Source organism: Gobius niger (genome assembly GCF_951799975.1).
Source record: "Gobius niger genome assembly, chromosome: 1".
NCBI classification, from domain to species: Eukaryota; Metazoa; Chordata; class Actinopteri; order Gobiiformes; family Gobiidae; genus Gobius; species Gobius niger.
In genome coordinates, this window is record NC_136852.1 from 70,433,951 (window position 1) to 70,461,922 (window position 27,972).

Genomic DNA, 27,972 nt, shown 5'->3' on the forward strand with positions numbered 1-27,972 from the left:
TTCTTTCTTTCTTTCCTTTCTTTCTTTCTTTCTTTCTTTCTTTCTTTCTTTCTTTCTTTCTTTCTTTCTTTCTTTCTTTCTTTCTTTCTTTCTTTCTTTCTTTCTTTCTTTCTTTCCTTTTTTTTGTATTTAATGCCCCCTAGTGGCTGAAATGAGCATTCTGTTTTTTCTTTAAAGGGGGGGGGGGGGGGTATTATGCAAAATCGACTTTTTCAAGCTTTACATCATGTTATTATGTCATTCCCTCATTAAAAACATGCCTGAAGTGTTGCCTTGGCACATTCACGTATTTTTGAGCAATCTGTAAAAAACTCTGATGTCAGCCATTTTAGGGATAGGTTTGCCTGAGTCCTCCTAGGAACGCCCCCACCTCCTGGAGACACCTCCGAGCTTTCGTCACCAGCCGAGTAACCAACCACTGCTCCTCAGCAGAACCCCCTCCCCACTGATGCCACAGACAGCGTGTGGAGGGGGCGTGTCGGAAAGGGTCAGAGGTTCTTAAAGAGACAGAGGCCTATTTCAAGACATTCACTACAGCCATTTTGAGAGAGCAATTTTATACAAGGCAGTTATTCTAATTTACTGCATTTACAGACCAACAGAAGGTTTGGTCATCATTGTAGTGTGATATAGACTGGTGCCATGTGATTGAAAAAAGCATCATACCCCCTCTTTAAGAATTCATAACTCCGCACAGGAATGGGCTAGAGACCTCCTTTTTTGGTTTTACATACTCTGGAATTTATGCTCTACAAATTCAGGCCGGATTGAATCATCTCGCAGGCCGGATCGTTTGCTACTACTAGAGTAATATTTGACCAGTAGTACTTTTACTAGTATCGAGCTCTTCAACCACCACTCCTCCATTTTCCATTTTCTTTCTGCTTGCTTTTGTTGAGATCTAGAGCAGATCCACATTACTTTTCACCAAGCACTTTGTTTAACGTTCAAAAATGAAGATTTGCTAACTCTAGGTCTACACTGTTTTTTTCTTAATCTGTGAAGTGGAAAAGCTTGCCTGATGGACAAATTATAATCTTTTTTTTTTTTTTTACTCAAGTCAAGGGCAAATTAAAGGGATATTTCAGGATTTTTGACATAGGGCCTCATTTCCTAGTTATCCAGAGTGTTGCTGATTTCTGGAGATATTTTTTTTTTTGTAATTCATGCAGTTCTTATATTTGAAGAGTTTTGTGGCGCTAGGCTAGTGCAAGGCTAGCACATTTCTACGGTATCAGCTAGCCTGCATTAAAAACAGTCTGACCCGCTCCACAGAGCACCTGAGGCAAATCACTTATAACACCAGACTAACCATATAAATGTCTGTGTCCATAGAATAATTTGTGGAATATAACTGACCTTGCATCACATGAACGATCACATTTTGAGGGACTATTTTCTAGCAGATCACTCCGCCGCCGCGTAACTTATACAACCACAAAGCTGATGCTGCTCAAATATAAGGTATTTTAAATGGTTAAAATTACTCTATCGACACAGACATTTATATGGTTAGTCTGGCGTTATAAGTGATTTGCCTCAGGTGCTCTGTGGAGCGGGTCACACTGTTTTTTAATGCAGGCTAGCTGATACCATGGAAATGCGCTAGCCTTGCATTAGCCTAGCGCAGGGGTAGGCAAGTTTGCTTCGTCGAAGGACGATTTTCTTCATCGTCAAAAGACCAAGGGCCAACCCCCAAATTGTCGCCCTAAGTAAAGCATCACTTTCAACAAATGCCAGTTATATATGACTTATGTGGCTGTTCTGCAAAGAACTGTAAAGGAACTGACTGTTCACTTTTTTGAGTACTTGAACCTCTTACCCCTTAGCCAAGCACATTTTCTCCAGTTCGGCTTTACCTAAATCAGGAAGCTTCTGGAGCTTATAGCCTATGCTAACACCTACAAAACTGACTGTAACTTTTTTCACGTTTTTTTTTTGGTCATGTTTTTTGTTGCTTTCTTTTTTCTTTTTTTTCCATTTTCATTCTCATTTCCTTGCTATATTGACACTTTTTTCAAGAGGCTTTTAGATTTGGGTAAAGCCAAACTGGAGAAAATGTGCTTGGTTCAGGTGGGGGTTTAGAGACTAACAGGCCTTTGATCTCTGATTTGTGTTAAGTTATTACTCAAAATCATCTTGAGGGCCAGAGCTTCTACGCTGGAGGGCCAGATTTGGCCCCCGGGCCTGACGTTGCCTACCCCCGGCCTAGCGCCACGTAACTCTTCAAATATAAGAACTGCATGAATTACAACAAAAAAAACATCTCCAGAAATCAGCAACACTCTGGATAACTAGGAAATGAGGCCCTATGTCAAAAATCCTGAAATATCCCTTTCACTTGTTTCTTGACTTCTTTTCGCAATATAACCAAACTCTTCTCTCAAAGGCGCAACATTCCGATGCAGAACCACACCACAGTTCAAGATGCTCTACTAGTAAAGGGACTGCGATGTGTACCCTCCATTCTTTCCTGCGTGTATGTAACATTTCAATTTACACCGTGAGCGTCCGTGCCCTTTACAACCACAACACCCCAATGTTCAATATCTCCCAGCGTCCTACTGTGCCCTCCGCCATTTTCTTATTGACTATAACGCAGGAAGTAAACAAAGCGTCTTTCAGATGACCTTGGTGCGCTATTGATCGCACTCACCCATTATCAGCTCATGGGCACGTCGCAAGATTCGCCATATTCGCCATATTTGTCGCTTTGCATCACAGCCGTCCAAAGCGGCGGCCATGTTGGGTCATAATGAACCCGCACAAAAGACAGTTGCTTGTTTAAGTCAATAAGTCATGTGATTTGGGGCTTGCTTAGTATCGATTGGCCCTGGAAAACAGGCAAGATGTTTATAGAAACGCATGGCCGCAGGAGCCTAATTCTCATCGACCGCAAATCGATCGAGGACAAACGAGGGGGAACGGCTGCTCAGGAGAGTGCGGGGTGATTTAGACGTGGGAGAAAGGGCCAAATGGCGAGGAAAATTGAGAAGATTGGAAAACACCCAGACTATACATCCAACTCAGAATATTCGGATAAAAGAAGAACAACAAAAGGCTCTCAAGGTTTTGGATAGAAATGCTAGAAATCACCACAGTCACGTTCTTTTAAAGTAATAGCTTCTTTAGCTTAGAGAATATAGTCAGATTTCATGATATTGTAGTTATAGAATAGTACCTACATCGGGGGTAGGCAAGTTTGCTCGGTGTAGGGCCGTTTTTCTTCACTGTCCAAAGACCAAGGGCATGAATAAAGGGTCAAAAAAGTGACAAAAAATGCGGCAAAAGTAAAGAGTAATGAAAAAGCAACATCAAAGCAACAAAAACATGACGAGAACAACAAAAACGCGGCGAAAATCCTACAAAAAAGCCACAGAAAAGGGACAAAAGGTGAAGAAAATGCAACCAAACCGACACAAAAAGTGACAAAAACATGACAAAAAAAGCATAAGAAATTTGATAAAAACCGCTGCGACAATGCAGCAAAAAAGTTACGATAAGTTTTGCAGGTCTTAGCTTTCAAATGAGGTGTTACAATGGCCAAGCTCTCCAGTCAAGAAGTTTTTAGATTTGAGTAAAGCCGACATGGAGATAATACACTTGGTTAGAGTGGGGGGTAAGAGGTTTTTAACAGGCATTTGATGTCTGATTTGGGTCATAATATTCCTCAAAATCATCTTGAGGGCCAGAGGCTTCATGATGGAGGGCCGGATTTGGCCCCCGGGCCTGACGTTGCCTACCACTGACCTACCGTAAATGCTCTAATATAGGCCGGGGCCTTTATTTACTCAAGGGCATCTAGGACCGGGCCTTTATTGGACACAATTAGAGACAGGCCTTTATTTCTATTTGAGCAAAACGGCCGACCTGGAAAATGAAGAAAAACGAGATTTGTGCCCATTTGCACCTAAAATATTAGGTTCATTTATTAATTAACATTGCAAACCCTCTCCCAGCGGCTGGAACATTGACGCCTTTTATTTTGTCGGGACAACAGGAAGTGTTTCGCTGTTGTTAGCGGAGCATTAACATCAATGTCACTGCAGGTTTCTGTTTCGTTTTTACCGTGGACCGGATTATTTGTTGTTATCTTGTGTAAAGGCGAGTTTAGACGGAGCGTTTGTGTTTGTGACCGACAATGAGACTGACCCGAGAGAAGACGAGGCGCTCGCGCTGATGGGAGGAGTTATTTTGAGGCGTGTGACTGACCTGCACACGGAGCAGCTGGATGTGCTTTGAAGACGCGATGGTGACTTTATTAAAACCCTGGAGGGTCACACAACATTTGTTGCCCTGTTTCCAAATATAGTCACAGGAGGTTTGAAAAGTGGCTAAATCTGTGTCAAAGTTACGCTCGGATCAGCTCCTCCGCAGCGTCCCCATCGGCCCGGGTTCCCGTTTGTTTACTTCCTGCACGTGAGTTATCATTTACACGAGTATGAGACAAATTCCTAACATGGGGAATATTTATACCGCTATAGTTTCTAATAAAAGCCCCGGCCTGTTTTAGAGACCGGCTTTAATTTGCCTCCGCCAGCCGCAAACCCGGCCTCTGTTAGAGACCCGGCCACTAATGGAATACAGGCCAGTATTAGAGAATTTACGGTACATGCTCTGGCTCCTTCCCCCGTCCACGTAACAGACAGTGCAGGGTTGTCGATATAGAAATAATAGTTAGATATGTATTTTTAATCATTTGTTTGCCTGAGAGGGAAAGTCATCCCTCATTTCAAATCTCCGGTTTAAAGTAAGGAGCTAGTGTTAGACACATACATTATTCTTACTGTGAGAAATATCAAGGCTAACACAGTCTGACATTAAAGTTTGAGATAGAGAGTGGGGAGTCCCAGATGCCCTGAGAGGCTCCGGGACACTCATTATTCCAAATGCATTGACACATGGCCTTTAATTCCCCTGGTGCTCCGTGCTGATGTGTGGTCACTGACCCACGGCGCCCCCTGTGGTGCAGAGGTGGCCCGTAGCATATCATTATTGCACCTGCAGGTCCCAGGTCAAGAAGGGGATGGTGCATATTTAAAGTTAGGGAAAAGGTTGTCCTTATTTGAACTACAAAGTGAAGGAATATTTACATTGGAAATTGTGACCTTTTTGAGGGGTGATTCTTCTGGACAAGCAGTGTTTTAACAAAAACAAAAACACTAAAATGAAGACGCTGTTTCGTATTCATGCAATGAGGATGCCTTTCTTCTGTGGCCTGTGTATAGGATTCCTCTGGGTTCCTTGGTTTCCCTACCACTAAAAACACGTGCAATAGGCCAGGAGTGAGTGAGTGAGTGAGTGAGTGAGTGAGTGAGTGAGTGAGTGAGTGAGTGAGTGAGTGAGTGAGTGAGTGAGTGAGTGAGTGACGGTTGGAGGGGCTGATGGCACAGATTGACAGTCTACCCCGAGGCAGCTACGGCAACAGGAGTCGCTCCACATTCAGTGTAAAGTGAATGAATGACTAGCAACAAAATGTGGAGCGACTTTGAACATCTGGAAAGGTGCTATATTACAATCAACGTTAATTTTGACATATTTTAATTTAGCTTGTCTTTTGATGAAAATGTAATTTAGTTTAAAGGGATGACACAGAGTTTAAAAATGTTAAAACTAAGTATTTTCCTCCCCCTACATGTTCAGCCATGTCCTAATGAGTAGAATGAGCCCAGACCTGTTCACCACGAGCTTAATACTGTATAGAAGCTGCAGTTATGTATAAGTAGTGAGCATAAAATGACTAACTTGCATCTAGCCCCTTTAAGCCTAGACTTAGTTAAATAATTCTATTAAATTTTAGTCAAGTTTTAGTCGACTAAAATTACTTGTAAATGTAGTTGTCTAAATCTAAGATGAATTTAGTCAACTTTGCATTCATATTTTATGAAAGGGTTCTTTAAATGAACAAAGCCCAGACCTGCTACTTTGGGAGTGAGTTTATAATAACACTGGTTTTATGTTACGCTTTTCTTGACACTTAACATCACTTTATTCATTTACTCCATACTTGGTGGTGGTAAGCTACTATTGTAGCAAAAACTGCCCTGGGGTAGACTGGCGGAAGCGAGGCTGCCGATCTGCGGCATCAGCCCCTCCGACCACCACCAACCACTCACTCACAACATTCCCCCAGGCTTCCTGGTGTTCCCAAACAGTCTCCATCCAAGGAATAAAACCAGGAGTAGTTCGAAATCCGCGCAGTTATCTTCACTTTACTGTGCGGATGCCAAATTACTCCTGGTATTATTACACCTTACAATATAGTTCCCCCTTTTATCCGCTTAGAAAATCCACATTGTTTAATTTTGTGTAATTATACTTTGTAGTGGAACACTTCACGTAACCATATTTAAATATGGAAAACGTAGAAGAGCTTGGTAGCTTCTATCTTGACCTGTTTTGGAGCTATAGTGGAGAGAGGGAGAGGCTAAATGCTAACGCCGTCTGCGCTGTGTTTACGTGACTGAAGGCACGGGGGAAGACCAGACAGGTCCAAAAGAACTCGTCAAAGCTAAGGTAAGAACATATCTCAGTATGTAAAAACGCTGGCCTATTCCTTTAAGACTGCCCTTAAAACACATCTGTTTGCGTTGGCGTTCAATTCAAGCTGAGCTGCATTATAACTCTATTGTGTGTGCTTCTCTTCTTGTTTTGTACTGTAATTTTTTATTGTGTACCTGTATGTGAAGCACTTTGGGCACCTAGTGTTGTTGTAAACGTGCTACAAAATAAATAATGATACAAATAAAGCTGACATTGACATAAAGAATAGACTGCTTTGTATAAAAACTGTATTTACCTGAGGCTTTCCTTCCTGTGCACAGTGACGTACATCTCGTAAACTCTGCCCGTTGGAACTGCCCCGGCGGGAACCAGCAAACTCACCCCTGCACAGGACAAAACAAAACACATACATAAGTAAACACAGGCAAAAGGAAGAGAGAACAACCGTCAACCGGTGGGACAGAGAGCCACGCTGTAACCTCCTCGCTAACATGATGTAACAGCACAGACGCCATTAATGATTCAGCTCCAGCGGCGGCCAGGGGGTTCGGGAGCTTCTCTGTGCGACAACAAGGAAAACATGTGGTGTTCTGGACTATTCCATGATATATACAGGTTTATGTGGGATGTTCAAGGTACCGGCACATCTCAAAACGATGACAGGACAGGCACAGATTCCTCCCCTGTGTGTCTCAGAATCACACTTTGTTAAGCTTTTAAAGATGAACATAATCTACAGTCCACATTCGTCTTCCTGGGGGCGTCGGGCGCGAGTCATTCATAAAAACGCGCGCGAGCTGATTGATTCCACCTGTCCGCTGTAAAACACTCAGCCCATTACATCCGTCATTAGAATTTATGGAGTCAAACTTTCTCTTTGGGAAATATTCCGGGAAGTGTGCGGATACGAGCGCTGCCTCCCATCAAGAGCTCGGCATTATTCATGACCCCCCTGCCCACACGCGCTCAAATCACTCACGCTTACTATGTCTTCATTTAGAAAAGAAAAAAAAAAGGGAAAGGCTGATTTGGAGATTCGGACTCACAGCTTACTGCCTGTTTGCAGAAGTCTGGTAAAAAAAAAAAGATTTCTGTTTTAAAGACTTAATGAAGATGATTTAAGTGATTTAAGTGACTGTTCAGTATCAATAGAGAAATGTCAGATGTTTTATTTAACCCTAACGTTATTAATAAAAGACTTTGACTGATAGGGGATGTCATTTAAGGGACCTATATAATACAAAATCGACTTTTTAGCCATGTTGTCATGTTCTCAGTTCTCAGTTCTCAGTAATCCTTCTGAATCCTGCTCTTAGTTGTGACAACCACTGAGTTGTGACACTCAAACAGGAAGAGCCCGACGTCTGTAATGTAATGCTTTACGGCCTGATTTTAATTTACAAAACAGCCTTTTCATTATTTCTGTTGTAAGAAAGAAAGAAAGAAAAATAATACAAAAATATATATATAAAAAGGAAGTGCCCGAGGCGTCCGCACTGCCCCTGCGGAGAAAACAAACGCACCCCCTGAGCGTCTGAACGTCACTTGCATTGAAAGTTGTGAAGATGGAGCTCTTTCTAACCTACTCTGGACATGCCTGTTCTTTTTTCTTACCTAACGATAATGTCATGGAGAAAAGCGATTTGGCTACGAGGACTTGATTGAACCTTCACCACACCTGAAGTGTGTGTTAGCGTGTGTGTTAGCGTGTGTGTTAGCGTGTGTGTGTTAGCGTGTGTGTTAGCCATTTATGAAGCTGTGTTGCAGATGTCAACTCCTTATAACTGCATTGTTCAAGTAACTTCACTTATTGCTGTGATATTTATATTTATTTTACTGCTAATAATGCATGGGCGTATTTGCTCGGAGAGAGGGGGCGGAGTTAACTGAAGCGTTGTCTCCTCCGGGTTTGAAAAATACCCAGAAAATGCTTATATTTCTCACAAAAAATGGTATTCTATAGTGGTAGAGGTACAATATGTCATATAAATGCGTATAATTTACTTTGGGATGGCTAAAATAGCATGATACAGATCCTTTAACAACTAAAGGTAATGAATATCAGTGTAGGCAGTTAACATTAGCAACTTTCCACCACTGAAATAGTGTTTCTGACTGTTTTCATTCAGTCAAGATGTCCAGTCCAAAGACCTGCTTCCTTTCGACTCTTGCGATGTGTTGTTGTCTATATTTGCCCATTTAGTGCAGTGGTTCTTAAGCCTGACCAGACAGACCCACTTCTTGCTGATTGAAACAAAGTGAGTCTGAAAGAAAGTGGGCAGCTCCCACCATCTGAAGTGACGTATCTGTAAAAAGTCAACCAAGCCTTTCAGAGCTGCTCACCGAGTGTCTTTGCTGTTTTGTAAAACGCTCTGTTCAGACTTTCATGGGGCTGGCTCAGGGCTAGCTTAGCTGTGGTGTATTTTATGTAAGCTTCAGAGAGTGGCGACTCTAAAGATGTTTGGCCTTGGCCCGACATCAACAAAGAAGCTGTAGTGGTTTCGTCAATATCTCGTCCTCCATGCTTGATGCTATTTAACCACTCACTCTGTTAGCTCATGCTAATCGTTCTGAGTCCTGGTAGGAAATTAAATGTTTTAGATCAATCCCAGTGGAGTCTATCAGAATTGGTCTGATTTTCCACCTTCAGAGAAACAAAAGAACACACTGGCAGCATAGTGTTTTTTCCCCTTCAGTTTTGTGTAAAAATCGGCCCAAATTCTTCTCCCAAGCCACTAGTGCGCCGCCATGTTTGTTTCTGTCACCTTCATCACATCCTTTGATTGGCAATTAGTCATAAGTCCGGCCTCCACTTAGAATTTCAGGTCCCGACCCACCAGTTTAAACCACTGGTCCAGCTACCATCACTGTTCAATACTTTTCAAGATGCATTATGGGACATTTTGAGTTCAGAACTCCAGAAAAAAGGTTCTTGGGAATAAAACCTGAGACCTTTTAGCTGATATGGGATGAATGGCTGTACCTGAGTTGGGCACGATGAGGTGTCCCCCCTGGGTGTTGAAGGAGCCATGCGCGGTGCAGGATGGGTCTCGAGTTCGGGCTAACGTCTGGTTTCGGAAGTTCAGGGTGTCACTGTGCTCCAGCAGAGACTGTGTTACCTGAGGGGAGAGAAACGAGAGGAACACGAGGAAGGTAAGAACAATCTTGGTATTACGTATTGAAATGTGAACCTTCTGTGTCTTGCTTCTAACAAACATGACCCAAAGTCCCAGTAAGTAAATGAGTCCCTGTTGTAAGGTGCATAGGGTGACCAGACAGTTCCCATTTTGAGCCTTGTGTCTGGATGAATATCTCCAAAACCACTGGGAGTCCACATTTATGCCGATTTTTGTTGAAAACAATACATTACAGAGGCTAAGAGAGAGTAGTAGAGCCAACTGCAGGTGCATGCCGGACATCCCTGGATCCTCTGTACATTTAGCTTAGTTGATGCTTAGTTAACCCCCACCTCCTCCAGTTCGGCTAAGTCACTTGTTTACCTTAATAAATCCTTTCCGTAGTCCCTCTGGGGGTAATACAAGTGTTAATGGGATGATTGGGGGGTCTTTCATCTCCCCTGGTGTCTCTGGCCAGAAAACCTCAACTCCAACTTGACTGTCACCATACCGGAGCCTCCAATACACACTAATAGAATCACGAAGAAGAAGCTAATAGGCTAACGGGCAAAGCTAACTGTGGACTAGCTCCACTTAAACAGTATTTTTGTTTGAGTGAAAAAAAATATTTCCATTGTGTAATAAGATGTACAATATCCCTCTGTCCCTTTGTCTTTTCTGTCAGCGTAGTATTTACTCTCACGGACAATTAATAAGTAAAAAAATTGCAACTTGCTACGACACCTGCAGTGGCGCTTATGGCCTCTAGGGGCAAGAGTTACTTAGTACTGCTTTAAGAATCAGAATCAGAATAGGTTTTATTGCCTTAGTTTGACAACAGGTTCACAAATTAGTATTTTTTCTCGGTACAAACATGTAACAAACAGAATTTATATAAAAAATAAGCTATAAAAACTTTAAAACTATAAGGGAGGGGTGAGGGATGAGCCATGATGCTCTCTTGATCCCAGACCCGAACCCCATCCTGCTTTTCAAGGCTTTGTAATCTGGTCACCCAATAGATGCGATACTTATGAAAACATTGCCCTCACTACTGCCCCCTACTGATATATATATGTAGAAAAAAAACACATATAAAAGCTTACCGGGGCTTCAAAGTCAATAGCGGGTCACGTTAAACATCTACGGAAATCTGCTCAATCACATCTTAGATATCTGCACCAGCTTTTTGCTCCTCCGCTAAATCCAGTGACAAATGATCAAAAGTGGGGTGTTACAGTCAGGACAGAGCGCACTTGGGAGGAGAGCGATAAGCTGAGTGAGAGATTGGAGATGTGGCAGTGCCCGAGGACAGGTGCCACATCAAAGAGTGCATGCGCCAGTCTGTGGGATCTGCCATGTTTCTGACAGAGGCACCATCTGGGACACCGCCGCTCATGTTTACTGATGTGTCTGCCTCCGAGGTCTGGGGGAATTAGTTGAAGGAGATAGGTGTCGGAAAGTGTGCAAAAAACAAAGGAGAAAAAAAAGGGTTCCAATGAGCATTTGCATTCATGTGACATCGTAGGAATTTCAGAGTCTCGGGGAGAATTTGTGGAATTACTTTAGTGCATTTTGTGATTTTGTGCCTTTGGATTTTGTCCAGACTTTGCAACACTCTGCTGCCGACCTCGCTGTCTCTAATAACAAAGATAAGACTTGTCTGGTGCTGCTGTAAGGCCATGACCTTCTTTCACAAAACTTTCTAATCCAAATATGGTAATTTCCTTTGTGAAAGACGCCAACCAGGAACGTCTTGCTTTGACTTTGAATAAACAAGTTTGTAGTGAAGATATGCAAAATATAATAGGGTTCAAAGATCAATATATTGGGTTAGGAAATACTATAGGTCAGGGGTCTCCATTTAAATTTCACTGGGGGCCAAAATATATCAGGAGTGTGTTGCCGGGTCCATAAATGAAAGCTCCAGTAAAATATCTTTTGATTGGGAAAGTACTATTGAGGAAACTTTTTGAATAAATAATGAGCCTTTCAGGACTGTCGCCTCATAAACACTTGTATTTCACTTAACAAGCCTGTGTGACAAGTCTCTGCTACACTAGAGTCATTATTCATTCTCTCAGCACTTGGTGGTGGTAAGCTACTATTGTCGCCAGAGCCGTCCAGGGGCAGACTGTCCATTTGCCACGTGATTATAATGTGCTGTTTATATCCTGATCTCTTCTTATGGCAGTGCCCTCTGCTGGACACCTGTGGAACTCTTTTCTTTCTTTATTTGAGCTGCCCCCTAGTGGCTGGAGTGAGTATTGTGGTTATTTATTTAACTCCGCACAGGAATGGGCTGGACCAGGGGTGGGCCATTCATTTTCACAAGGGGCCACATAAGACGCCTGAATTGAGTCGGAGCCGCACCGACAATAACTCAAACTTATTCTGCAACTTTATACTATTGTACATTAAACTAAATTGTGTATTTTGAATATCTGATACTGGTATTTAGTAGGACTATTATTTTCTGAAAATATTTAGCTATTTTTTAGCTTTATTTTTATATAAGCAGCCCCCTAGTGGCTGGAGTGAGCATTCTGGTGATTTCTTAAAAAAAGAAAAAAAAAAAACTCTGCAAAGGAATGGGCTTAAGATTTACTCATCCTGGGCCGTAATTTGCCCAGGTCTGGGCGGGCCGCCTGTTGGAGACCCCTGCTGTAGATATTGAAAAGTTCTTCTGAAAAAAATGTTGTCGCCATGCAAAATGTGAGAAAAATGCATTTGGAGTTACAATTTCTCATAAATGTATGGATGAACGTCAAACATTTAACCTCTTAACCCCCGCCTGAACCAAACACATTTTCTCCAGGTTAAAAAAAAAAACTATGAAAAAGTGACCCAAAAAAAAAGGGAAATAAGCCACATAAGAGTCACAGAAAAGTGACGAAAATGCAACAAAAAAGTGAGGATAAAGTGACACAAATGTGACGAAAATGTGACGACCATTTAGATGAGTTTTGCTGGCTTATAGGCTGCAACCTTTTAGATTTGGGTAAAGCTGAACTGGAGAAACTTGGTTAAGAGGTTAAGTGATATTCTGCAAGATTGCGGAGTGAGGAGAGAGTGAGAGTGAAATTTTAAAGGCAACAATCAAGTTTCCACCCCATAACCTCCTGATTGGACCAGAAAGCCATTTCCTAGTTTACAAAATGAGACAACAAACTAATTTAGCAGGAACAAAATCTATAAAGTAAACAATACACGTCCTCCCCTCCTCTCCTGATTGGACCAGAGGAAAGCCCGTCTCATTGGTCAAAGTGATAGCCCGGGGATTCTGTCTGTCTGTATTGTTGCTTGAACATGATTGTACCTTTGGAGAGAGCTTGCAGGACAGGTCTCCTCCCAGGTCTTCCACCGGAGTCACCAGGCCCGAGGAGTTGTAGACCTTGATCTTCAGGTTGGGGAGGGGGTCCAGCAGTGGGGAGTTGGTCATGGGGATCTTATCGGAAACGTCGTGGAGGGCGTACACGGGGCCCCTGTACATGGCGGCCGCGTTGGTCAGGTCCGGAGGGGCGGTCAACTGGTCGGCTGCACAGGAGAAGAAGGGAAGAAATACAAATGATAGTGCACGTTATTTACTGCTGACCAAAACGTGGATCCATTTGTAAACAGTGAGTGAATGGGTGAAAGTTATTTTCTCACGACCAGCAGCTGCTGTTGGAGGCTGCCAAATCAGCGGCCGGCCCTGTCGACAGCTGAGTTCACTTAACAGACACCATTGCTTTGGTCAAATTTGGCAGCATGGAGCATCCGAGTAAATGACAGAGAATAAAGAGAATAAAGAGAATAAAGAATATCATATTAACAATGACCTTCTGATCTGCCAGAGGACATCACACATTAAAATGTCCTCTTTAGAAGAAATGTGGCAATTTTTCAACTTATGCAAATTTGTGGGACTTTAGCTCTGCATCGAAATGATGGGTTTGAGACGGAGCTGAAGTGTCTGAGCATTTTGGAGTCTGTCAGAGCTTGTTCTGTGGTTGGTGGGGGCTGCTAGAAAAGAGTTGAATTCCTTTCAATGCTAGTCACTGCTCAGGTTGTACGTATCACTCTGCTATGCGTATTTCTGGTCGTCACTTTCCAGTCCCCAGCCTACAAAGGGGATGTGCTTGGAGATCAAAAAGCAGAATGGACCCCACACTAAGGGTGGCTTGATCCTATAGGTATGGTGCATTCATGTGGACTGGGGAGCTAATTTTCCCGAGATGTGACGTCATTGTCCCCAGTTGGTTTGTGTTCATGTGGTTTTTATGTGCGTCTCAAAAGCTAAATGCTAGTTTGTTATTTATTTATTTATTTTTAAATCATGGAAATGCACGTTTTGCTGACGTTGTCAGGCATTTCACTCGCAATTTTGTTACTACGAGGATGACGACAGCTCACATTAAACTCAAAAAGTAGCAGTGTTTAACTAAAAAGCTCACGTTAGACGATAAAAGAACAAATCAGCTGATTTCCACAGTCAGGTGTGGAAGTCGGGAAGCTCGTCTTGACCCGAGTTCTCAAGTCGTATTCCCCAGTTGAGCGAGCGCTCACGGGAATTCCCCAACTGGAGAAGTCGTTCGGCCGAGTTCCTGAGGACCACACGAACGCACCAATACAGACGGCAATGTGTCAAACAAGGGGGCGTGGCCAAGCCAAGCACTTTGACTATAAACATATTTATCACAAATAAACAAAGTCAAGCCCAAATCTGGTCCATATGGATATTCACAGCAGATTGTGCAGTAGAAAGTGACAAATGGCACTCGTTGCTAATGACCATCCCGCCTTTGCGATGCCCAATCCCGTCAGACCTCGGAAGCTAAGCAGGGAAGGGCCTGGCAGGACTTGGATGGTAGACCGTTTAGGAACACCAGGAAGCCTAGCGAATGTAGTGAGTGAGTGGTTGGTGGTGGTCGGAGGGGCCGATGGCGCAGACTGGTTGCCTCGCAGGGCAGCTGTGGCTACAATAGTAGCTTACCACCACCGAGTATGGAGTGAATGAATAGTGCAATGTAAAGCGTCTTTGAGTGTCCAGAAAAGCGCTATATAAAACCAATGCATTATTATTATTATTATTATTATTATTATTATTATTATTATTATTATTATTATTATTATTATTATTAATGTTAGCATAAGAGCATGAGGCAAATGTTATTCCTGGTTATCAACCAGTAATATGCACTAGGACCACTTGTATTATGATATACTTATTATTATATACTTATATACTTATTATTTACTGTTTATACTTTTGTCCCCACAAAGTTCTTGGTAGTCATTGTACATAAGATACCACTATTTTACTATTTACTTTCTAATTTTTTTTTTTTTTTTAAATTCTCACATTTCCTGCCTATTTTCACACCATGAGTGTTTCTAAGAGCTGAATGTAACAAGTAAATTTAAGGCTTTTCTTATCTTCTTATCTTAGCATTGTCCTTTTTTAAAGTATTTATGGGCAGTTGAACCACTTCGCTCCTCTCAATGTCTCTATCTTTTTTCTTGGGAAAAAAAAATCATAATTCAGCAGTAGTTAAAGTAATGGTGGAGAAATGGGAGAAAGTATTTTTTTCTCTGACCATATATGGGAGATTCTGTCTGTATCTACGGCTAAATGTGAAATGCATGTATGGAAATAAACAAATACACAGTCCCAGCCCCTTTCAGCCGAATCCAAATTAGTGCTCGTGCAACCCCAAGTAATAACTGAATCCCAGAGGTTCTCAGCTTTCAAACTAGGCCTTCAGCATGACTATATAGTATACATCATCCCCGGACATGATGTTGTTTAGATAAGATCATTTTACCCACCAAATCCAAGCTTCCAAATACAGGGGTGAATAGAAAGAAGCAGTTTGGAGCTTGACACTTTTTACATTTGTTTACATTAACGATCGATGTCAGAGTTTTAGTCACATGATCGATAAAGCCTCCAATGCATTTGACCGTCGCTGTTCAAACCTGAGGCCCGCGACCACAGCCATTAAACTGAACTTTGATAAACCGCGTTCCCCTTGAGCTGAGATGTGGAGCGCCGCCTGCACCCACACGCGGTCACGCCGTGTTTGGCGGAGGCGTGTGCACGTGCGTCACTTTTAATCTTGGCTGAAACCCGGCGCAGTAGCTTTTAACGCCAGTGACAGGGGGAATTATGAGGGAGGTCCCGAACGTGCCACTGCAGCGCAAACACTCCAGCAACAACTGTTCACAGGCGGGTTCTTGACTTATTTCTATGTTAACACAGTCCCGAGGCTTGGTGAGAGTGTGTGAGGAAAAGAATTGTGGTTTGTGAAGACTGATGTTTTACTAAACCCTTTTTTTCTTCATTTGAAATTGTGTCAAAACAAGACATATTGGCGATACACTGTCTGAGATTGAGCCATCTGTTCTGAGCTGGGGGGGCCGCAGTCGGTCAGGTTTAGGTTCAACAACAGGAACAAGATCAGCTGACGACCTGAACATCCTGAATGACTCGGTTATTCCATCAGTGGGTTTCTTCTTCCCTGGTGGCACCCCATTGACAATCTTTGGGATGTGCTGGAGAAGGCTTTACGCAGAGGTCACACTCTCCCATCATCAATACAAGATCTCGGTGAACAGTGAATGCAGCATTGGATCTTTGGACACCCCAGAAGCTTATTGGAAGATTAGAATTAACTTACAAAGCAGCAGATAAAATGTCAGAGGCCTGTCTCACATCCTCATGAAGACAGTTCCAGATTTTAGCTATAGCCTCATCGTGTTTAGTCCTGACTCTGGGAACCACCACACTGTAAATGTTAATACCAACCTTACATAAGTGAATTGATAATAGTTTACTTTATTTTTCCCCAAGTGTTCTGTTTACCTACTCACCACAAGTAACCCATACATTCATGTCAAAAACAGAGTTTTACATGATATGATCAAATTGCACTTACTGAGTATTGTACTGTTATTCTTTATTGTGTTTCTGCATCAACCACAACTTAAATTATGAGTGTAAAGTCAGTATTTTACGTAAGCATATAAACAAAACAATGCTTATATTCTTTGAGTAAGTGTAAGTGACATGCGCAGTTCAGTTTTACACCACATGGCGCCTCTAATCACTTCCTGTCTTAGCGGCCATGATCTTCAGAGCACATGGAGTGGAGGACTTGAATGTGTCTGCTTGGTAAGTAAATCTTTCTTGTTTTTAATTTTCTAACTTTCGCTTTTTAAACGATGTGCATATTTTAACTACTTCTGTCAGGTGTAATGTGTATTTAGTGTCTATCAGTGGTTATGTAGGCCTGTGGCATACGGTTTTCCCACAATGTGCCTATTTAAAAAAAAAATTCAAATGTGTTCATAACTTTAGACATTTTATCAATGTTAAAATGAAAATTATTTTTTTGTATGGGCGAACTGAACACACGCTTGTTTATACAACGAGTAGTTCCACATTCTCCTCCGGGCTGCTGCCTCTCTCCCCGGGCTACCTGTTACTTGCCTCCGTCTGACTGTAGCGAGTGCGCCGCTTTCAATTTGTCTGAAACTGGATGTTATTTTGCAATAGGCAGCATCTGCCACGCTATGTGTACATTAGATCACTTTTTTTTAACCGTGTGGCGGTGGCATTCATGTGAGGTGCTTCCACATTCTCCGTGCTCGCCCCGCTCCACTTCGCCCAGTCCTCCGCAGCAAATGCGTTGCTATGTTGAACGTTCAGAAACAGTTCACATCGTCCACTCCGCTCCGAGTGGCCTCCGCCTCGCCACGATAAAAATACGGATCAACCATCCTATTTTCAGGTCCGTCTGTGTCCCGGCTCGGGCCGTATCAAGCTCCACAGTTCAGATCGCACCAAACGGGAAAGAGAACGACAACAATATCCGTATTTTCAAAGTAAACACCCTCCAAGCGGACTTTATTTTAACAAAAATGTCACTATTTCACACAAAGTGACCTCGATAGTTGCCTCTGCGGAGTTTGATATCACAAAAACAATCACACGACGCGATGAAGCTTCTGTTGCTTCACGTAACTTTTTTCTGCCTCTCCCCCGCGCATGAGGGGCACTGGCTTCATGCTTAAACGCGGTATAGCTCGCATGCTCATAAATAGTTTATTATTTGATTGGGAGGTTTATTTCTCAAAGTCGTTGCTTTGTGCGCGTGCTCCTCGTGGAGCAGGAGCACTGGCGGAGAGGACCGGGGCGGACTGAAGCGTAGACAGTGGGCGTTGATCTCGCAGCCAAGTCGGGGGGAGTGGAGCTGAGCGCACAGGTGGATGATGTGGAATCCCGGGGTAACGAGAGTCGCGTAGTTGTTTAACCGGGGCGAAGCCTAGATAATGAAATAAACCGAGTGTCATATGCTCAGCTCTCCGCGGTACTTTCCGGGCTGATAATGGAAGCTTGCTTTCGCCTGCAGATGAGCGTCGCAGCATTTTTATTCTGACTGCGGTTCCTTAAAATTAGCTTAACCCATAGCGAAGTAGGCCTACCGTTTATTTTTCCCTTCTTGCCTCTTCACAGAATAAAATGGATAATTTAGTAGCTACTTCGTATGTTGTTCTCATGATGCAAGCCCATGTGGATTGTTAAAACGCAGAAGTGTAACTCTAGATGTAGGAGCGTCCTGTGAATTGAAACGGGTGAAAGTGAAGAGCTACATTTATTTGCGCACAATTTCGTTTTACAAATTGTTAAACTGCAGATCAAACGGAAGGAAGCTGTTATATAAGTCTCATTTTAATCATTAATGTGTCGTCTTAGATCAATTATGGCTCCAAGTTTGGGTTATCTTGCTGACTTATTTTATTTATTTGTATGTGTTAGGCGTATTCTTCTATGTACTGTATTCATGACATGGACAAATGTTTGGCTGGGAAGATGCAAATTAATTGCTCTTCTGGGTGAAGTGAAGTCTTCTGAATCTGAGTTGAGAAAGGGAGTGCCCATCATTCTTTAGAAAATGTACATGTAGATCACCGCTATATTGATAAATGTGACGAAGCATGAAAAGAAAAGCCTTTCCAGTGCGATGATGTGTTTCAAATGCACTTTGTAAAATGGGCACAAGAATCCTGATCCTTGATCCTTTTTAATCGTGTCTCAAAAACACTTTGTCATTGACTTCGGTATTGAGCTTTTATTTTTTTAATGTTTCTCAGAACAATCTAAATATAAGCTATTTATGTTCATATTCTCTGTTTTAGACTGCCAGATTTTAGACAAATTGACAAGATTTTGATCATTAACACTAGTGTTGTCTTTGTCTGCCGAAACACCACATCATGGTACGATGAGCATCTTCGGGCATATGAGCTTTGTCACAGCCGACTGCCAGACCTGACCGTGACAGAGTTGAATGAACTTAATGATGCATTCCCCCTCTCTCTGTACACAGTTCGAGGAAAAACCTATATTACACTGAAGCATTTCATATTATGCAAATAAATAGGTAACATATATTTCCTTTTTTTTTTTTCAGGGAAATAAACAATGGCTATGGGAGTGATGCTGCGAGTCATTGTCAATGATGACGATATAAGGTATTTGGGTAATTTTGTACGACAGTCCCGTTTTGATAGGCGTGGAATTTTTTGCCAGTGTTTGCATAGCCAAAATGAACCAAATTGTGGACACTGGGGTCAAGATTAATTAATCACATAGGGGTATCGATGCTTTAGTGCATCCACGCATCCCAACAGTTAACACTTTTCACCTTATTCCACCCTATCTTCTTTTTTTGTCTTTTTGCCGCGGATCGGCACTTCCATGGTATTGCAGTAACACTACAGTTCTACATGGATAAAAAGCCCTTTTAGCCGCACAGAGAAACAGTGCAAAGACCAAATGTTGCCATGAGTTAGTTTTGGGTTAGTTCTGGGGTCCAATTAACCTGTTTTTGTCAAAAGATGGATTGAAAGAATCAGAGTTCCAGAGTAAATAAAAATATTCCACATTCCAATAAACCCTATTTTGTCCCTAAAAACAACCCCCAGCCTGAGTCTAGTCTCAATTGCACCTTAAACTTTGAAGCCCAGTCATAGCCCAGCTGAGGTCCCCCCAAGTCTAACCCCCACACAAATATAGATACCAAGCGAAAGTGATCAAATTACTGATAAGCCTGAAAAATCAAGGGGCTTGAATTGTTATTTTTTTTCTATACATGTTACTGACAGGACTCTACTCCCCAGGAAACTTGTACTACAAGAGAGGCCTGTGACACTTGATGGCTTAAAAGACCAACTAAGAGGGCAACTTAATCTGCCATACGACTTCAAAGTGCAATATGAGGATGCAGATTTTAGTGCTCTTTGCAATTTGGAAAACATCAATGACTTGCCTCAAAACAAAGCAACACTAAAAGTTATCCCTTTAGTATGTCTGGAACTTTCCTCTGTGTCTTCTCCAACATCACCAAGTGCATGCAGTGAATCAAGTTGTGCAGACACACTGATTTTGTCAAGTGCTTCCTCGTCGTCCTCATCATCTTTAACACTGAGAGATAAAGAGTGGCCTGAGTTCTTTGACATACCAAACTTCTCCATTGATATTGGATACCGATTAAGACAAGGAGATCTTCAGTATCTCAAAAATGGAACACGCTTGATACTAACATGGGATGTGAAGCACAACATCATAGAAAGGTTAGCTGAGGAGATCTACACTTTCAAGGCATACCCTGATGACGAGCACTTTGAAGGTGTGGCCAAAGCTCTTATCAGCAAGCACCCATGTCTGACAGAACCTTCACCTCCAGGATGGATGAACTGGAAAAGTAAACTGAAATTTAGGATGAGTTACCAACGGAAAAAGCTGAGGGAAGTAGGTTTCGAGGATGTGACCATAAATGGAAAAAGAAGAAGCAAAAGTTTTCCTGAAGGGGAAGTCTCCAGCAAAAATGTGAAACGTCCCAAAAGAGGGGAAATAAATTATTTGCCCAACTTGCCAGAGGGAGAGGACCTTCCAAGCATGGAACATGCAAGAGTATCAATATCCGCAGAAATGTCAAAAAGAAGCCAAAACCTCAGTAGGATTTCAAGTCTTATGGAACAGACATTTTCGTTCCGACGACAAGAGATTGTGAAGAATGCACCACCACTCAAAGACATGTTAGAGAGATGGCCAGCGCTCTTCACAGAACGACAAGTAAGTTCATATGATGCAGTCATTATGATGGATTATAATTTTACATTTTAACGTTTGTGTGTTCTAGGTATTTGCTGAATTTGGGAGAATCACCAGCAAAAATGTTGAGGGTGACTTTTTTGAAGCCATCGACCAACATAGTCAGAAACTGATAAAACTCTACAAAACAAAGACCGGTGCAGTTGGACAGAAGCTGTCAATGTTGCTGCAGAGAGATTATCTGGTAAATAATTTGTTAATAGCACTCGAATCATATACATATATAGTACAAATAATTTTTATTTCAAAATTTAGGCCAGTGATGTAAGTGAGCAACGGAGCGTCGTCATCAAAGGCTTGGCAGTAGTTCTTGGTGATGACCCCAGCCAGTTCTTCAAGACAACTGCTGTGAGTGCGGGTTTATGTTTCTATCAAATGAATCGCTCTCTCTGCCTCTCTGTCTCTGCCTCTCGCTCTCGCTGCCTCTCTGTCTCTGCCTCTCGCTCTGTCTCTGCCTCTCGCTCTCTGCCTCTCTGCCTCTCGCTCTCTGCCTCTCTGCCTCTCGCTCTCTCTCTGCCTCTCGCTCTCTCTCTGCCTCTCGCTCTCTGCCTCTCGCTCTCTCTCTGCCTCTCGCTCTCTGCCTCTCTCTCTCTCTGCCTCTCTCTCTCTGCCTCTCGCTCTCTCTGCCTCTCTCTCTCTGCCTCTCTCTGTCTCTCTCTCTCTGCCTCTCTCTCTCTCTGCCTCTCTCTCTCTCTGCCTCTCTCTCTCTGCCTCTCTCTGTCTCTCTCTCTCTGCCTCTCTCTCTCTCTGCCTCTCTCTCTCTCTGCCTCTCTCTCTCTGCCTCTCGCTCTCTCTGCCTCTCGCTCTCTCTGCCTCTCTCTGTCTCTCGCTCTCTCTCTCTCTCTGCCTCTCGCTCTGTCTCTGCCTCTGTCTCTTTACCCAAATCTAAAAGGTTGAACAAAGTGTGAAATAGAGACAAAAATGAGGGGGTTAAGAATTTGGCTTTTAACCCCGCTTTAACCGAACGCATTTTCTCCAGTTCAGTTCTACCAAAGTCTAAAATGTTACAGCCTGTAGGCCAGATTAACGCATCAGTTGAAAGCTAAAACCTACAAAACTGATTGGAGCAAATCTCAACAGCGCTCAAAGCAAAGTCTATATCATGCTGCTGCTATAATGATTGTTGCTGTTCCCTGTCTGTCTGACTTTAAACCACGTCAGACAAACGAGACTATGGTGGGCTGCCATGAAGTAATGCATTGGTCTAAAAAAAAAAAAAAAATCCAGACAAGTTTGAGCTTAAAGTTGCAACGAAGCAATATTTTTTGCAAGTAATCTGTTTAGTTGTTCAAGTTGGAGCAAATTAGTTCTAATCGAACAAACAAATGAAATCAACTATGTGTACGCAAGAACAAAGCTAATATATCCTTTTATCCCTTTCAGAAAACATCAATGGATGAGACGGTGGCGACGGTCGTTATGGGTGTGCTCACAGTAGATGAAGATGACTTTGGTGGTTCTACCAGCAACGCCGAGACCTTCCACCAAACAAGTAAAACTAATGTGGTCGTCATTGAGGGAAACGTTGTTTTAAACAACATCAGTGACCTTCCACGGGCATTTTGTCTTTTTTTTGCTCTTACCTACGTTTTACACTTGGACTATCCTAAATCGATGCACAACACCTTCAAGTGCATTCAGTCCGTGATGCTTGGATTAGGAAAACAAAGTCTACCGTCCAAACTGTTGACCCTAAAGAACTATTTGTTAGCATAGTTTTCTTGCGGTACTTCAAGTTTCAGTGTTTAAGGTCATGGTCCAGGTTTTTTCACATTTCACAGTTTTATGACACTTTTTTAAAATTTTGTTTTGCTTTTTTTTTTTTCTTCCAATTAGTTTTTATACAAGATTTTATATTTGGGCAAAGTTTTCACTGTGCTACTGTATACTTGCATTGTTCATTGCAAAAAATAAATAAATGCACTTTTGTTCTAACAACTTGTTTTATTACACATGCAGAAATATCGGGTATTAAAGTTTTTAGGATATACATTGTACAATACTATCACCAAGAGTAAGGTTTCATTAATGATTGAGAGTAAACTTTACTTCATAAAGAGTAAGGTTTCATTGATGATAGAGAGTAAACTTTACTTCATAAAGAGTAAGGTTTCATTAATGATAGAGAGTAAACTTTACTTCATAAAGAGTAAGGTTTCATTAATGATAGAGAGTAAACTTTACTTCATAAAGAGTAAGGTTTCATTAATGATAGAGAGTAAACTTTACTTCATAAAGAGTAAGGTTTCATTAATGATTGAGAGTAAACTTTACTTCATAAAGAGTAAGGTTTCATTAATGATAGAGAGTAAACTTTACTTCATAAAGAGTAAGGTTTCATTAATGATAGAGAGTAAACTTTACTTCATAAAGAGTAAGGTTTCATTGATGAGAGAGAGTAAACTTTACTTCATAAAGAGTAAGGTTTCATTGATGATAGAGAGTAAACTTTACTTCATAAAGAGTAAGGTTTCATTGATGATAGAGAGTAAACTTTACTTCATAAAGAGTAAGGTTTCATTGATGATTGAGAGTATGCTTTAATTGTTCTAGTGGTAGCTACTGTTACTCAATTAAATTGTGGCAATTTGTGTCTGCAATTTTTTTGAGTAAGGTTTACTAATCACAATTTACAGTGCAGGAGACCCCTCCCTGAAGTTCTCAAGGCCCGAGATGGTTCATACGGCTGTAACATGTCAGAGATGGACTTTGGTGCTAAACCATGAAAGGCTTGTAACAAGCAGAGCTGTTTGAAATGCTATTCTCTGAGTGACAGGAAGCTAGTGCAGAGACCGGAGCACTGGACTAATATGGTCGTATTTCCTGGTTCTGGATGTTCTTAGCCATGTTTTTCAGATGATAAAAAGCTGCTGATGTTATTGCTTTGATGTGGCTGTTTAAGTTCAGGTCTGAGTCCATGATTACTATAAATGTACTTATATTTATGGGATGCACCGATACCACTTTTTCTAAAACCGATACGAGTACTTTGATTTAAGTACTTGCAGATACCGAAGACCAAAACGAGTACAAGGCATTCTTCAACAGACTTTTTGAAGTGAATGACGGTTTTTGACTGACTTGGTTTTTAATTAGTTCATTTACTCATTTACATTTCCTTGAGTGAAGTAGGTGACACTTTTAAGAGAAGTTATATCAGAATTGAACACATGACATTTTACGTTTTTTTTAATTTTTTTTTATTGCACTATCCATCATAGACAGAACAGCTCATGTCCAAAAGCTCCTCAATGCTTGTGCTTTATTCATTTATGTGTTTTTATTTAACAATAGTATTGAGATGTTGCTTATTACTGCAGATAAATGGTCTCTTTTCTCCTTTACTTCAGCTCCGTGTGGATTTTCTCGTGTGTTTATAGCAACTTATCCAGTAGCTCATTTTCGCTCAATATAAACATGTTGTATGTCTTTATTTTGGATTTTCTGAGGACTTTTTAGTCGCTGACTTAGTTTTACAGATAAATAAGCCCCTAAGAAGCATAAAAATCGCCAAAACTGTTAGCAGCGATTTAGCGGCTAGTTAGCAACATTAGCCTGTCTCTTGTAAACACTGCAGACGCTGCAGCACTAACAACATTTAGCTCTGGTTAAATCCAGCACAGACTCTGATTTAGGGAGTGTCGTCTGTAATAAAGTCAGCTCTATGTGGAATATTGGTTTTACACTAGACTATTCTCCAGTTTGTTGCTATTTTCTTTCCTCAGCGGAGAAGTGAGTCGTCAAGTGGTATCGGTTTCTGGTATCGCGACCTCATGAATGATTGAGTAAAAGCATGTGGTATCGGCCCGATACCCGATACTGGTATCGTGCATCCCTAATATCAATTAAATGTTGAGTTGATGTGAATATGAAGCACAAAAAAACACAATTTAGGTCATTGGAAATTGTTGTATATTACAAAAAATAATAATATATGTTGTTCATCCATCATTTATTGAAGAATAAGTCAATATAGTAATTATTGTTTTGGGTTGTTAGTTTGGGTTGACCTCCATTATTTTCCAGATGTTGATGGATTCGAGGTGACAGATGTAGACTTCCTACCACAGTCAAAGCGAAAAAGCCATTAAGCCTTTAGTTTCAGTAAAACTACGTTAATTGGTGTCTTCAATAATGCATTTAAGAACTATCTTTTGGGAAATCACTGCTCATTTGTGGGAAATAATCTTTCAATCTATCCAATCTAAACAATGTTATTAAACCTCTTTTTTTTTGCTTTCAAGATTAACTCAACTCCCCCCAAAGGTAATCACGGAAATGACTGGCAGAGTCTTAAGTCCTAATCGTAAAAAAAAAAAAAAAAGCACTTCCGAAATCCACATCGCAAGTGATTTTGGGGCAAAAGCTGAAAAAGTGTCGCCACAGCCACAGACGATAAATTCTCGTCCTGACTCCCCACCAGCGTCACACCTGGCCCCGTCATAAAACCTGTTTACCGGTTGAGCTCGGGAGCCTGCTGAAATTGAATTAAACGCTCACCGAAAGCGCCGAAAATAGAGAGAAAAGGGGGCAAAAAAAAAAAAAAAAAAGGCAGTAAGGGACAGAGGGATGAGAGCCGCCCATAATCCCCCGATAATCCGCGGCAAAGAGCGGAGATGTTTTACTAATAAAGTCGGCGCTAATCCCACAGAGGCCAATGACATTATTACGCACTTTCGGGAGAGACGTTTTCAGTATTTGACAAATTGGGTTAAGAGATCATGACATTTGAACAAAGATGTAGATACGCATTTGGAAAAGAGTTTAACGTCCAAAGAGATTGACAAGTTCCATTTTGTGTCAGAGCACTGAAGATTTTCCATAAAAGGCCCTCGGAAATACTGTATTAAAGGGATATTTCAGGATTTTTGACATAGGGCCTCAGAGCTATCCAGAGTGTTGATTTCTGGAGATATTTTTTTGGTAATTTATGCAGTTCTTCTATTTGGAGTTACGTGGCGCTAGGCTAGTGCTAGGCTAGCACATTTCTATGCATTAAAAACAGTCTGACCCGCTCCACAGTGCACCTGAGGCAAATCACTTAAAACGTCAGACTAATCGTATAAATGTCTGTGTCGATTTAAAATACCTTATATTTGAGCAGCATCAGCTTCGTGGTTGTAAAAGCTACGCAGCGACGGAGTGATCTGCTAGAAAATAGTCCCTCAAAATGCGATCATTCATGTGATGCAGGTCAGTTATATTCCAAACATTATTCTATGGACACAGACATTTATATTGTTAGTCTGGTGTAATAAGTGATTTGCCTCCGGTGCTCTGTGGAGCGGGTTAGACTGTTTTTAATACAGGCTAGCTGATACCATAGAAATGCGCTAGCCTTGCATTAGCCTAGCATCATGTAACTCTTCAAATATAACTGCATGAATTACCCCAAAAAATATCTCTAGAAATCAGCAACACTCTGGATAACTAGGAAATGAGGCCCTATGTCAAAAATCCTGAAATATCCCTTTAATGTGAACAAAAACACAACAAAAAAGCGTCAAAAAAGCAATAACAAAGTTACACCACAAAAAAGTGATGAAAAAGTGATGACAACTCGGCAAGAATACATGGAGACAGGGCTGGACTGGCAATCGGGAGAATCGGGAGTTTTCCCGGTGGGCCGACGTGTTTTGGGGCCGGTTATAAGTGATTTGCCTCAGGCGCACTGTGGAGCGGGTCAGACTGTTTTTAATGCAGGCTAGCTGATACCATAGAAATGGCCTAGCGCCACGAAACTCTTCAAATATAAAAACTGCATGAATTACAAAATAAAAAATATCTCCAGAAATCAGCAACACTCTGGATAACTAGGAAATGAGGCCCTGTGTCAAAAATCCTGAAATATCCCTTTAAGACTGACATTGCAGCACGATCTTGTAGGGAAGTTGTGCACCATCCTTGTTCCTATTCCTTTGTCACGTGATAAGGTCAAGCATACAGTCCCTGTGCAGTTAGGAACAGGGGCTTCAGCTGTTGGACAATCCGAGCCTCCTCACCCAGTGCCAGAAAGAACAAAACGCTCCTGTTATACTGAGCTGCAGCCACTGACTTTAATGATATTTTAAACATGGATAATCCTAATCTTCTGAGACTGACTTCAATTAAGTCAAACTGCTGCTGTGTTCAATAAACAGCACTGTATAAACCCCACAGACTGGAGCTACAGCTGTGATAATAATGACTAACCCGTCCACTGCTACAGCCCTCAGTCACAGAAGAAGCCTCTCCATGTTTAAGCTGCAGTGTTGGCTTGTTTAGTGAGATTTGGGAGTGTGCAGTAAAAAGGGGCGTGGCTTTGTCTGTGTGTATTTACATACTGGGTAAACATACACCTATTGGCCCTCATTTATCAACATTGCGTAAAAAAACGGTGTACGTGTAGGTGTATTTGCGATATACGCCAGAGTGCGCGTGGCATTTATGAACCTGTGCTTTACACTCAGATCTCTCCGTACGCAAAAGCAGCTGATGGTAAATGCCACGGAGAAATCCCAGCGTCATTTGAATGAAACGCCCAAAAATATTCATAATCAGGAGGCCTCACCCACGGGTTTTGCGGCACGCACGCACGAAACACGGCAAAAAAGGAACATTTCTCCAACCAGGAAATGATAAAGAATTGTTTTTAACCCAACAAATATCATATTTTGCGCATGAGAAAAATTTAAGAATCTACTAGAAACCCACAATAACCTTATAGCCAATCCGAGCTTTAGGCCTAAATAACATAAAAAAAGGTATAAAATTAAACCACAAAAAATAATGTGTAGTAAAAAGAAGAAAGCTTGGATGTAACGCTGCAGTCCGAGCAGACTCTGGACCATGAACTGAACCAGCGAAAAGCAACTGTCAGCTCCGCGGACTCAGCGCTGGAGCCGGGGCAGAACTACGCGTCTTTTGGCCGAGCAGAGCTTTCCTCCGGGAGGGAACAGGTGCGCGGAGAGCTGACAGCCAACCGGAACCTAACGAACCCGTCCGGACCGAAGACAGCCCGACGACGGGACAAGCTTTGATCCTCCGCCTGAGGAGAGGAGAGCGCGCGGTCAGCAGATCATGCGCGCGCCACTCCCGGACCTTACGAACCCGTCCGGACCGAAGAAAGCTGTGGAGCTGTCGAAGGATTAATTTGACACCCGGGTTGCTCGCGCCACGGAATACGGTCCACAGACTTGACGCTCAAACCAG

The 27,972-nt window shown here is 41.9% G+C and overlaps 1 protein-coding gene and 2 long non-coding RNA genes across 4 annotated transcripts in view; 2 read left to right on the forward strand and 1 right to left on the reverse strand.

Annotated features, from left to right (window-relative positions):
• LOC306960777 overlaps positions 1-27,972 on the forward strand; it is a 590,186-nt gene that overhangs the window by 298,801 nt on the left and 263,413 nt on the right. The gene's annotated exons all lie outside the window — the stretch shown is intronic.
• Positions 1-27,972, reverse strand: part of LOC306959830 (netrin receptor UNC5C-like) — a 529,449-nt gene that overhangs the window by 25,520 nt on the left and 475,957 nt on the right. For both annotated transcript variants that reach the window (XM_079552054.1, XM_079552055.1), the window contains 3 exons: positions 12,940-13,157; positions 9,488-9,623; positions 6,800-6,887 (listed from right to left, as the gene is read on the reverse strand). In XM_079552054.1, the coding sequence (XP_079408180.1) occupies positions 6,800-6,887; positions 9,488-9,623; positions 12,940-13,157 (442 nt within the window). The remainder of the gene's footprint in view (positions 1-6,799; positions 6,888-9,487; positions 9,624-12,939; positions 13,158-27,972) is intronic.
• Positions 20,698-21,124, forward strand: LOC306960755. Its single transcript, XR_013792705.1, has 3 exons — positions 20,698-20,742; positions 20,810-20,965; positions 21,037-21,124. It is a non-coding gene; the product is annotated as an uncharacterized lncRNA (long non-coding RNA).